The sequence below is a fragment of the Euprymna scolopes genome, chromosome 19 (genome assembly GCF_053919585.1).
Source record: "Euprymna scolopes isolate OS-2025 chromosome 19, ASM5391958v1, whole genome shotgun sequence".
In the NCBI taxonomy this organism is placed as follows: Eukaryota; Metazoa; Mollusca; class Cephalopoda; order Sepiida; family Sepiolidae; genus Euprymna; species Euprymna scolopes.
In genome coordinates this window covers 35,757,807-35,771,466 of record NC_136500.1, presented here as the reverse complement: position 1 = coordinate 35,771,466, position 13,660 = coordinate 35,757,807, and the positions used below count along the sequence as shown (strand labels likewise).

The 13,660-nt window shown below is 35.6% G+C and overlaps 2 protein-coding genes across 5 annotated transcripts in view; one reads left to right on the top strand and one right to left on the bottom strand.

The window, feature by feature from the left end:
- Nucleotides 1-11,854, bottom strand: part of LOC145303522 (26S proteasome non-ATPase regulatory subunit 12-like) — a 58,499-nt gene extending 46,645 nt beyond the window's left edge. Inside the window, exon 1 of the mRNA XM_080144967.1 lies at nt 11,662-11,854. The gene's annotated coding sequence lies outside the window, so the exon portion shown is untranslated. The remainder of the gene's footprint in view (nt 1-11,661) is intronic.
- LOC145303520 (TGF-beta-activated kinase 1 and MAP3K7-binding protein 1-like) overlaps nt 9,119-13,660 on the top strand; it is an 85,550-nt gene continuing 81,008 nt past the window's right edge. For all 4 annotated transcript variants that reach the window (XM_080144965.1, XM_080144966.1, XM_080144964.1 and 1 more), the window contains exon 1: nt 9,119-9,303. In XM_080144965.1, coding sequence (XP_080001091.1) covers nt 9,241-9,303 — 63 coding nt within the window. In that variant the 5' untranslated portion in view covers nt 9,119-9,240. The remainder of the gene's footprint in view (nt 9,304-13,660) is intronic.

Below are 13,660 nucleotides of genomic sequence, written 5' to 3'. Positions count from 1 at the left end.
CAGACTGACAACCTGAGTGTGCCGAGTTCGAATCCAGTTCGTTATACAGAAACACTTTCATTTAGGGATATTGGCAACCTTCAAATGGTCCCTTCCGTAAGTACCCGATATCTTTCTAGAAAGAATTCTAATTAGAAAATATAAGGGAAACGAATGCCAACAATAATCATGTGATTCATATAAACTGAGTGAATGATGCTCATCATTCACTCACACTCACACAACAACAACAAATGGTGTATGTATGTAGTAACGCTCGACTGGACAAAATCTTCAATCAGCAATTTTTTTTAGGCAGTAAAAGAAGCCAGGATTTTCACTACCAAAAATTTGCAAATACTATAAAAGCCCCAACATAAGCTTTTTTACTCTCTTTTGTTTTCTTTTATTTTTTTTTTCTTTCCCAGCAACGGCTAGGTCCTTTAGGGTCTGAAAGGCCCTCAACAACCAACACGTACCTGTAGCAGAAACAAGTGGAACTTTTTTCTTTTGCGAATCAATGCCTCTCCCTTGTGTGATTTGGCCACATACTGACTAATCAGGAGTGCGGTGCATTGATCCTTTCTCTCCCCTAAGGAACTCGGACAGCTTCCGGTTTGAAGGAAAAAAACTCCTCCTTACCGAGAGAGACGCTAAACAGATCAGACCCTTTCTTTGCTCTCTCCCTCTCTGTGTCATCTCATCCGGTATCAATGATTCCCACTGGAATAACTACCATGACAGCACCAGGTAGCCAAAGTCCAGTTTTGACCCAGAATAATATCTCCCTGTAAACATTCGCCAGAATAAACCTTCTTTTCTTGGTTACGTTTATTGAAGTTGTTGTGTTTGTGGTTTCAGAAGCTTGTGTTGAATTATTTATTTTCTTAGGTTGTGCCCCAAAAGCACGAACCCTAAAATGATGACCTCGATGTGATACACAAGATACTTGACAAAAGACATTCAAACTACTCAACACACCACCAGCATATATACACTGTTAAGCAAACTCTCAAGTTTAAACATATACCTCTCATTGGCAAAGCAAGCAACCTAATATATTTAGAAATGCAAGATGCACATCTATATATCTATATATTTGGGCAAATCTGCATATTTAAATGAAAACTTTACATGGAAGGAAAAAGAAAACATCTTTTAACACAACAAAAGGATTTATTTATGTAGAAGAAAGTTGGACAGTGTTCGAGTGAGAAAAACAAAGAGTTGAAAGTAGTGTGTGTGTGTGTGTGTGTGTGTGTGTGTGTGTGTGTGTGTACGTCAGCACTAACCCTATTCGGATTTAACTGGCTTCCTCCAGAGGAGGAAGTTTGATTGGAGTATGAAATTCACAAGCGGTCCCCAGTCGCATGTATGAATGAAGTTGAAAGTAGTGATGTGACAATACCATTACTTTTTCCCAATTCCGATACAATTAAAGATTCTCTTCTATATGTTTAATAACGTTACTTTTAATTTTTTTTATGCGTATGGACTTAGCTCAGTAATGAATAATACTGGAGAGCTATATGTTTTGGTTTTGATTCTAGCTGATAGCACCCAAGTCATATTTTTTGCTTAACTTTTGAAATCACTACAGCATATTGGGTACAATATAATAATCAATAGTGAATTGACTCTATAATGATAAATATGAAATCTGCATATTTGAAAATGTCATATTTAAGTGTATTTTACGACCAAACAACGTGAAGAAACACTGTAGTAGCACTACTACTACATGTGGCAACCATAACATACCTACAATGAGCCGCCATTATGATTTTGAATCTGTGCTTAGTTTCTAAGCTTGAAACTAACTAGTGCAAGCATTCAACTTCCTTTCTTTCACTCAATCAGGGTCTATTTCTGATGTGATCTGAACACATGAAAAAAGGCGACATTGTTCATTTCTGCTTTCTTGTTCAGGAAACGGTATTGATAACATCGTCCATGTTGTTCAAATTAATCCTAAACTTCTCTCTAAGACTCAAGAGAATTCTTGTCACACCCCAAAAGATTATGTTGGGGTGTGACAAGATTTCAACATGGCAGTCACCTGTGGATTTAATGAAGCACACAAAAAAAAAATCCATTTTCACCCCAACCAAGTCACAGTGCCACTTTAATGTAGGGGGCTACTATCAGGGACATAAGTTGCAGGGATACTATGTAGGGAATTGAGCAGTAAAATGTCTGTTCACATTAAACTTGAACTTCTGCATGACAGTACAGTTGCGAAAACAGGAACCCGAAAGGAAATTCCAGAGTCTAGCAGTTCTGAAGAAGAAATTATTAGAGTAGAAGGCCTTCTTACATCTAGGGATCTCTACTGTGTAGGGGTGGGATTTTGCTGATTGTCGGCTTTGTGGGAGTTATTTACATCGAAGGGGTACAAGGGCTTGTAGTTCGTCAGAGTATCCATCATTAAAATACTTGTAAAACAGGCAGAGGGATGCAACATTTTGTCGACAGGACAGAGACTGAAGCTTAGATGACAGTTCAGAACCTATCAGGTTGGCAACTCTCTTTTGAACCCGGTCCAGGAGTGAGAGACTAGTAGCAGATGCACCAGCCCAAATGTGACAACAATGCTCCATACGTGGGTGGATGGTGGCCTTGTAGAGGTCCAGGATACTTTCAGGCGTAGGTAACTTCTAGCAGGGTAGAAAGAGCCCACCTTCCTCACAGCAGCCACAGCAATGCCCTCGATGTATTTGTCACAACTCATGGTATCTGTGAACATTAAGCTGAGGAGTTCAATGAATTAATAAAGTACTTTCAGGTAATGTATTTTTAGACATAGCTATGTGTGGTTCGGAAGGTTTCTTGTAATTATTGAAGGAAACGAGCTTAGTCTTTTCAGCATTGAATGTTGCCATCCATTTTTAACCCCATTCTACTACAGACTGGAGGTCTTCCTCTAGGGTTTCCGCCATTGTCTTGGATATGTGTATTTATTCGTTTTACACTTGTACCTGTTATAGAGCGTGGTATTGTCAGCAAATATACCCATCTCAGAGACAATTTTATCAGGGAGGTCATTTATGAATATCAGGAATAATAAAGATCCAAGGATCGACCCTTGAGGTACACCCACATTTATATCATATTGTTTAGACATATGACCTTTGAGGACAACCTGGATTCTTCTCTTATCTAGGAAGGATTTAATTAAGTTAAGTATTCGTCCAGTAATACTATAAGATCTGATTTTCATTGGGAGACCATTGTGCCATACCCTTTCAAAAGCCTTAGATATATCTAGGACTACTGCCCTCCCCTCCCCTGCCTTATCCAGTGCATGATATACGTTCATAGATTACAGTTAGAATATCTGCAGTAGAACCAGCTTGCCTGAATCTATATTGATGATCGGATAGAAGTTTAGCAACTGTAAGGTGGTGGACTAGAGCTTGAGGGAGGAGGCTAATGGAGTGATAGTTTAATGAGTCAGTTCTTTCACCAGAATTCTTGTAAACTGGTACCACAGAAGCAGTTTTCCAGCAGTCGGGAAAGCATGATTCATTAAGGCACTTATTGAAGAGTTTGGAAAGAACTGGAGCAACCTCAGTGGAGCATTTTTTTAATAGTACAGCCGGGATGAGATCAGGTCCACATGCTTTTGAGATGTCTAGGTTTTTTATGATATCATGTACTTGAGAAGGGGTGATTTTAAGATCATCTAGTGTGGTTTCTGTCCACAAAGGAAAACCAGGAAGGGAGTTGTTTGTTGGGTCAAAAACAGAGTTTGAGGCAAACTGTTGGGCAAGCATGTTAGCTTTCTCGGTTGCCGTGCAAATAACCATGTGATTGTTGGATGATGTGGGAATTGTTGATTTACTACACTGGTGTAGATTTTCCAGAAATCACAAATTCCTAATTTCTTCGCTTCAATGCATTTTCTGGTAGTTTCAGTATATTCTCTCTTAGCTGTCGCTATTTTTTTCTAGTTTCTATAAACTTTTGTCTATTTATACTAGACTTATGCCTGATAAATCTGCGGTATGCAATGGCAGCTGTGCAGGTAGAGTAAACCATTGGGGAGAGTGGGATTTGCTATAAAACTTCCGTTTGGGAACATGTGCTTAAATTGCTACTTTGAACCATTCAGTGGTCTCATTTGCGTGCTGTTCTGCAGGAAGAGCAAAAATATTTCCCCATGGGGCATCTCTGATGTGATCTCTAATGGCATTCCCTAGTCATGGGGAGGGTGTTATGAATATAGTTTGAGTTTTTCTCTCTTTATCACTTTGTTTTCTTCCTTTGATTTGCCTTGCAACCTAAATAATTAGTCCAAGGATTCAATATATGTTTCTTGAATTCTATATTGTCTTCAAATTATTGCTTTTTTTCTTATCAACATGCTTGTATATTGAACACTAAAATATAAAAAATAAAGTTGCCAAAATATCAGCACTGCTCAAACGTCGACTGAAACTCCTAAACATAAAAACAATGATATAAAAATGATACAATGGATGTGTAATGTAATGTGTCGGGATTCACAAAGAAAGTAATAAACTTATAACTGGATGTTTACTCGTCGGCTGTCACAGACAAAGTGTGTAAACGTGTCACTACTCATAGGCTTAACATATCCATCCGGTCAAAAAAAGAAAAATAATAAAAATTAATTAGTCATTAACTGAGCGAGGCACGATAAAAATAAAATTTAACAACCAATATGTCTGTGGAAACCAGTTAGGAGAGACAAAAACACAGGGTTTTTGTAAACAAGAGAGGAGGGAAATGAGACACTAAGGAAACAGGACAGATGCAGTCAAGTAAGAAGTCAGCTCTCTTTCTGTTGTTAAAAGCCGGCAAACACTCCTCTTTATGACCACCACTCGACCAACAAAAAGAAACAAGAAATAAGTACAAACATTCTCCTTTTTTTCTCCATTTATTCCAACGCCTTGCCTTGTATTATTTTGAAAGGTGATGACACATGGAAATGAACTTTTTTGAACATGCACATTCAATCTAGTCTTTTTGTTGATGATAAAAGTTATTTAAACCTTAAATGTTCATAGTTTGTCTTGCATTAAATGGAGTTTCTATTTCATATTCTTTTTATGTTGTAAAACACCAAACAAAGCTATAAATGGTGACCTTTTGGCGTTTCTGACCATGTTTCAAAAACAAAAAGCAAAAAAACAATTTTTCATGTTTCTCTTCGAACAATGTGTCTAAAAAGTTAATTAGTTGGTTTAAACCTACTGAAATTCATACTGGAGACTGGACATATAAGGAGATGTGTGCCAAATAGGAAACTATGCCAATTGGTGGTAATCGTTTCTCCTATGTAGTTAGAATTCTTTCTCAGAAGACATCGGGTACTTTTGGGAGAGACTAAATGTTGGCTGCCAACATCCCTAAGAGAATGTGTTTCTTTGGAACAAACTGGATTCAAACTTCACATACCCTGGTTGTCAGTCTGTGTCATTAATCGATTAGCCATTGCTACCTTCCTTGAAAGAATGGATGAGAGTTTTGAAGTGAATGTAGAAGAGTTGAAGTTGCAAGGTCAGCAGAAGGTCATGGCAAAACATGAGAGGAAGTGATAAGAATGAATTTTACACAAAAAGGAATGAATAAAGAACTTGCCAAAGATAGGTTACTTTGGAAGTTAGTTTCTAAAAGCTATCCGAGGTGCCTTCAATAAGTGTCCATACATTTTTTGTACAGGCATTGAAAATTATTGCAGACTTTTGAAAATTCAGTATATTATTGCTTTACATCTTATGAGATGACTGGCCAGTTTTTATGATTTCCGGTTCAAATGAAAAGCTACAGCAGGAATTGGAATACACCTTACTAAAGCCTGATTGTCACAGCTGGTTTATTTCAAAAGTGCAATCTGGACATGAAGACCCTTTAGAAGAACGCTATGCAATAAAATTGTGTTTTAAACTTAGAAAAAAAAAATGCCACAGAAACGTATGGAATGCTTTAGACTGCTTTTGGACCATCTTGCATGAATTGAGCATCAGTTTTTGAATGGCATACGAGATTCAAAGAAGGCAGGGAGTCTGTGAGGGATGATGAGAAATGTGGGAGGAGTAAGGAAGTCAGAACAGAGTTGATTGGCCAAATAAAGAATTTCATGGATAAGGAGCGTTGTGTGTCTATAGAGACAATAAGTGCACAGTTTGATGTCAGTGTGGAAACTTTACACACCATTATTCATGAGGAACTGGAGACATGAAAGATTTGGGTGAATGCAACAGTCCACAACTCCAGCCTTGTCACAGACTATTTGACCATGATAGACATCAAGACAGTTCCTTACACTCCATATAGTCCAGAGCTTGCTTCCTGTGACTTTTAGTTATTCCCTAAGCTCAAGGAAAACCTTAGAGGCTGTCATTATGAGATAATTGAGGAGATGACAAGGGTCTTTGACACCCTCACAGAAGAGGACTTCCATGGGACTTTCCAGTTGTTGGAGCAGTACAAGTGCATTGCAGCTGGATGTTATATCACAAAACTGAGTGTATGGAAGCAAGAAAGTGAAACAAAAATGTAGTAGGCAAAAAAAAAATGAATGTTCTGTCAGCAACAGTACAACTTCAAAATAGTCAATATCGCCCACCTCCAGAAGAGAGGGAATTCCTGTCCGTGATAACCGTGGTAAAAGAAGACACACTCCAATCGCCAGAAACACCCACACACATACAATTTGCAGGACACTGCCGACTCGTCTCTAGCCTCCTGCTTTTATAGTGGCCGGGAATTATCCATTTGCATAATCACATGAGAAAGAAACATGATTTTCCGAGAGTTGCATGGGGTAAACGCTAATAAAAAACCCTGGACGCCATCTTGGAATTCTCTTTTCCCCCCGACCGGTGACACAACAGACGTACCTGAGGTAAGCTCTTTTTCCCCTCATTTTAGTTATTGCTACTTCTGCTACAGAAAGGAACAAATGAAAAGGTTGAGTTTAAACTTTTTATTTAAAGATAAAATGATCGTGAAACGAACTACTTGGCGTGTCAGGATGTTCTGACAGCGGCGGTGGGAATGCTGGTCGGGTGTTAATAAGACTCGGTGATAATCTGGTGTTAGGTCAGGCTGAGGTGGGGGCGGCGATGTCAGGAACGTCGCTTATGTGTTCTGGCGTCTGGAATATGTGTGCAGTGACGGTGATGACAGGAATGTGGCTTAGTGTTCTGGTGTCTGGGATACGGGTGCGGCGATGGCGGGAGAGGAGTAATCCTAAAAGCAGGTTTTGCTGTGGAGAGTTGGTAACAGTGGTTCCTGCTATTGGCGGGACAAACCTCAGTGTATGGTGAGCTGTGGTGAACTGGCAGCGATGGCGGTGGAAGAGAGATAGTCTTCAAGGCTTGTTATCCAGTATCACGAGTGAGATGGTAGCGGTGCGGTGACGGTGGTGCGGTAATTGTAATAGCTGTTGTCGCTGGCAAGAGGTTAATGGCTGCTGGCAGGTGATGAAGTGAGGTTCACAGCTTCACGTGCTGGACTAATCTGCTCACTTGTTAAAAAAGCTGTCATTTTTATACTGGTGATGTGGATGTAGTTGTAGACGAAGATGAGTTTTATCGTTGGTCAACGTTTTCGCTTTTTATTTGTGTTTGTTTTTTGTGTTTTAATGTGTTGTAGGGAGTCATCTGTTTGATGTTTGTATACATGTGTTGTACCAATTTTAAGCTAAGAAAGTTGTGAATGTGTTCTAGCGGGTGTTGTACTGGTTGCAGTGTTTTTTTTAGATAATTATTCATGTTCATATGATGCTGGAGTTGCATTTGCTGTGACGTTTGTGTTTTGTATTTTGATTTTTCTTTTGATGTGCAGCTTCCTCTGGCGGTTTTCTTTGTTGAAGTGAGGTGCAAGTTATTCCGTTGATGTGTATACATAAAAAAATGGGCTTTGATGTTGTCATGTGTGTCTAGTGTGTTCATTTGTATCGACGAACGGGCTTTGTCTTAGCATCGCCATTATTATCATTATCACTGCTCCTGTTGTTTTTTGGTATATTCGTGTAAATATGGAGGAATATGCAATATAACATGGAGGAGATGACTTCAAAGAGGACTAGAGTTTCATGTGTGTACTTTCAATAAAAGTGCCCATATGAAAAAGTCTTGAAACTTATTGAAGGTATGTAGTAATTACAAATAAAGATCTATTTTCTCTTGTGAATCAACCCCCCCCCCCATCCTTGCTGGCCAATCAACTGGAAGAGCGCATTTATTCATCTGTCCCCAAGGAACTTTTTTTAGTCCCTTTGGAAACCTCAGTCAGCGAGCAGAGAGAAACCAGCAAGCAACAAAGAAAGACTCTCTCCCCTTTCCTCTCATCCCTATCTATTGGACATACCAGCATAAATGATTTTAATTGGAATTTATCATTGAGATGAGTATTATTATTTAATTTATTTTACTGCAAACTATTATTCTCACCTGACGAAGGCCAAAGGAATTGTTGGCCGAAACATTGTGAAACAACTAAAAAGATGAGAATAATAGTCCGCAATAAAATAAATTAATAAATGATTTTTACTGAAGATAACTGCCGCACAAGGGACTGCTGCCTGACTTGATACATCTAAAAAACTTTCTATTCCTTTTTTCAACACAGTCCAAGCTTCTACTTTCTGCCGTCCAAATAAACCTTTTTGTTGTTGTATTGTAAAAGAGTTTTTTTTTTAATTATTATTATTTTTTTTTTTCGTGCTGTCTGTTCAACAACTATCAATTATTTTATTAGGGGAGCTAACAAGTAAAATCCTCTAAACATATGCTTTATGTGAAAGGGTCGTTAAACTAAATATGATGATGATGATATTCCACTTCCATCATGTTTCTGGTATTGCGTTCTCCTCTACCTGAACAAATGCTGTGAGGATTAGCCAGTATGTCTGTGTTGTTTTTGGCATTAAGAGGTTTAGACCTATGACTGAACTAGCTAATTTATTTAAGATAGGAAATAATCACCCCTTCCTCTCACTTTTGGCCTTGTGCCAGATTTGTATTATATTTTATTTATTTTAATGTAAGTAAATAATGCGCTTGAATATACGATGAATCGATAAATTAATTAATTAATAAATATTAATAAATAACCTAGTCTAATCTTTGACGAGGGACATTTTTAGGTGAGCACCGGGTTTTTTTTTTTTTTGTTTTGGGCGCAGACTCTTGCCACTGACACAGGAGAAGCTTCCGGCTAATATCCTAAACCACTGAATCTGAGGGAGAAACAGAAATATCATATTCTGATGGTTTTTTAGAAATGTCCAGCGATATCCTCTCTAATGGAACTACGGATAATATAGATCTACTCTTAGGAATGCAGGTAGGATGATTATAATATGCGCAGAGGAACTTAGGTGCTCTCTTCTTGAAATACACATTTTTCTCTTTCTTTTTACCTACCTTTCTATGCGGGTAAATGTCTACCGTAAATTGCGTTTATAATTCTTTTCTAACGAAATACAACGATAACTTTCAAAACTAATGTTAGCCTTTATAAGCTAATTCTTCACAATGGTTTAAACTAATCTTTATTTAAAAGTTTGATCAACAAACGCATTTGGATATACTCGTCATATTTGAAATATTTCGTTGATTTCTTTTAAAGTAAAAGTAAAACTTTATTTCATTTTCTTTTTAGTTTAAGTTTAAACGGGATATTTACTTTTCGATTGCATTTCTCATTAAAAAGAAATCCATTAACAACACATTATAAAATTGATTTTTTTAAAGAATAAATATATGAAAAAAAAAAAATGAAACTTAACAATAATGGCAGTCCATGATGGGGACTGGTACCATGGAAATGTTCATTAAACCTATACCATATATATATATTCGGTTGACACCCTTTATGATCTTGTTTAAATGACATGTTAAGCTACATGCTTCTGAATTAAAAGTTAAATTTCTTGCTTCTTATTTAAAATTACACTAAATATTTTTTTTTTTTAATAAAAATCTTTATGATCTACGTACGTACTTGTCACAGAAAAAGATTTCATATCCCAAAAACTCACGTAAATTGATCAAGTATTTTTCTGTACTTATGCACTTTTGTTACCGTGCTGAAATAATTTGATTTGTTACCGTAAGTTATATTATTATTTAGAAGGCCATTCCTAACATGGGGAGGGGAAGGTGTTTTCTAACTATTCTTTACTTTCACTTAACAATTTAATAATAAAAAAAAGATATCATAAAACTTGAAATACTATTTTTTTAAAAATAGCGCGGTAACAAACGCGCATAAGCATCTTTCTTTTTTTCCTTAATTGGAAATCAAATTTTAAGACGGGAGCCGCCATTTTTATTTATTTATTTATTGGATGTGTTAAAATTCAAGGATGGACAACTCAATTCGAACTATCGAGAAAAAAAAACATTGGTGCTAGTGCAGAGAGTGATCCGATCCGCGTTATTTTTTTTAAATCGTATTTCCAAGTTTAATTAAAGTTTTGATATATTTTTTATTCAATTGTAAGGTTGAAGTATAGAATAGGTACAAAAAACAGCCTCCCCTCCCATGTTAAGAATGGCTTTTTAAATAATAACGTTATTATTTACGTCCAGATCACTCTCTGCACTAGTACGAAAAAAAAAAAGTGATTTTGTTTTTATGTAAAACTAAATCTGTAATCTGATTGGCGTTATTCGAGAGTTTTGTTATTTCGACACTTATGCTAAAAAAAACGGTAAAACTATACAAACACCGTGACAGCGAATTAACCCTACCCCTAAACCTAACCCTAACCCTAAACCCTAACCCTAACCCTAATCCTAACGCTGTCACGGTGTTTGTATAATAATACAAAAAAAACAACGTACTCGTCACGAAACGAAGATCTCATATTCCAAAAATCACGTAAATTAATAGAGTATGTTTAAAAAAAAAATTTTTACATTGAAAATTATTTTCAACGATGTTCAGCCATTTTAAGAGTAAAATTGTAGCAATTACAAAGCTAATGTTTTGGTGCTAGTGCACTTACTGATCCGCGATATTTTTTAAATCGTATTTCTAAGTTTAATTAAAGTTTTATTCAGTTGTAAGGTTAAAGTATAGAATAGGTACAAAACACCCTCCCCTCCCCATGTTAAGAACGGCTTTTTAAATAATAACGTTATTTCAGCACGGATAAATAAGTGCACTACTAGTGCACTGCAACTGCACTAGTACCAAAAATTGTTTTTGATGTTCGGTGCATCCGTATTTAAAAATCAACTATCGTCTTTCAAAGTATTTTCACTAATTTTAAGTCTCTCTTACTGAACCTGAAACAAACTTTATTTTGTAGTTCCTGTTTTTTAACAAATATGTTCGCCCACTTATGCTTTTTTTTTTTTTTTTGTATCGAATTTGCTTTTTATTTTTGTTTTTTTAATGAAGGATGTTATTTAAAATCTGTAACTTTTTTTTTTCGTTCAAGTTGATTATTTCTATTTTTAATGAATCCCAAAAGTATTTCGTTAACTGTTTAATAAATTCTTGAAATTTCTTTTAATTTGGTTTTTAATTCATCCTGAGGGGTGGGGCTCTTTCTTAGAATGGAAGCACGATCTAAAAAGAAAAAATGCTGGTTTGATTCCATTTAAAAACATGAAAAGGTGCTTGTTAAGATAGTCGACAGCGACAGGTCGATTAAAAAAAAATGTTGTTTTAAGCAAAAACATTACGTACTTGGTAAATTTTCAGATTAGGTCCACCTCCACATTTTTCTTTTAAATGACGACTTTTAAAGATTTTCGGCCATGCTGAATACGAAAATCGCCTCGAAATTTTGCAGAAATAATTAGTTATCGAGATATAAAAAGTTGTATTATGCATTGTATTCTTTGGCGGCCATCTTTGTTACACGCGTAGATTTGTTTATGGAGCGCGCGCACGCGCGTAAAAACGATGACGGCCAAAGAATACAATGCATAATACAACTTGTTATATCTCGATTCGATAACTACTTATTTCTGCAAAATTTCAATGCGGTTTCTGTATTTAGCATAGTAGAAAACTTATAAAAGTCGTCATTTAAAAGAAAATTGCGGAGGTGGACCTAATCTAAAAAAAAAAAAAATACCCCCAATTCTCCATAAAAATTACTTTTAGCTATAGCTCTTCTCCCTGAGTGGCTTCCGGGCCTTGACAAGTGGTGACCACTGTGTAAAGAAAAAAAAATAAATAACTTACTACACAATGAATTTTCGTGATTTTTGGATATATTACTATTTTCGACATGACAATTAAGTACGTAATATTGTTTTTACTTACGACATATTTTAAAAAATCAATCTGTCGACTCTGTCTTAACAAGCACCATAAAAAGATACCGTCATTTAGAAAGCCATTCTTAACATGGAGCAGGGAGAGTGTTTTGTAATTCTGTACTTTCACCTAACAATATAATAAAAAAAAAAAAAGGTACATGTACAGGTTAATCAAGAGGTTAAAAAATGGAAATATTGAAAAAAAAAAAAAAGTTATATTATACATACTCGTTATGGAATAAAGTTTTCATACAAAAAAAATCGCTTAATTTGAGCAAGCTTTTTTCTCTCCCCCCCCCCCCGGTACTCATGCAGAGAGTGATCCGTGCTGAAATAATAACGTTATTATTTAAAAGGCCCTTCTTAACATGGGAAGTGTTTTGTGCCTATTCTGTACTTTAACCTTACAATTGAATAAAAAAAAAAAAAACATAAAACTTTAATTAAACTTAAAAATACGATTTAAAAAATAGCGCGGATCAGTCACTCTCTGCATTAGCACCATTGGTACTGGTCGCGATTTGAGTTCCCTGCCGAACACCATAAAAAACACTGACTTCTCCCTACGCATGAGCAAAGGACATGTTTTAGTTGCCATAGTAACTAAACGATCATGAATTTTTATCGACTTTTTATAAGTTTTACTGTTTATGAATATTGAAATAAAAGAAATTGCTACACATTTATTAATAATATCTCACTTTTATCGCCTTTGTTTTTAATCACTTTTATCGACTTTTTTTTACTGTTTTACTGTTTGTGTCACTTTTATCGACTTTTTCTTTTCTTTTTTAAATAGCATTTTCTTTTTAAATGACAACGTTTTTACTGTTTATGAATATTAAAAGAAAAATAATTACTAAACATTTATTAATAAAAAAAATTGGTGCTAGTGCAAGTGCACTCACTTATTGATCCGTTCTGAAATAACGTTATTATTTAAAAAGCCATTCTTAACATGGGGAGGGTGTTTTGTACCTATTCTGTACTTTAACCTTACAATTGAATAAAAAAAAACATTAAACTTTAATTAAACTTAGATATACGATTTAAAATATAGCGCGGATCATAGTGCACTCACTAGCACCCATTTTTTTATTAATAAATGTTTAGTAATTATTTTTCTTTTAATATTCATAAACAGTAAAAACGTCGTCATTTAAAAAGAAAATGCTATTTAAAAAAAAAGAAAAGTCGATAAAAGTGATAAAAACAAAGGCGATAAAAGTGAGATATTATTAATGTGTAGTAATTTCTTTTATTTCAATATTCATAAACAGTAAAAAAAAAAAAAAGTCGATAAAAATTCATGATCGTTTAGTTATTATGGCAACTAAAACATGTCCTTTGCTCATGCGTAGGGGGAAGTCAGTGTTTTTTTATGGTGTTCGGCAGGGAACTCAAATTGCGACCAGTAC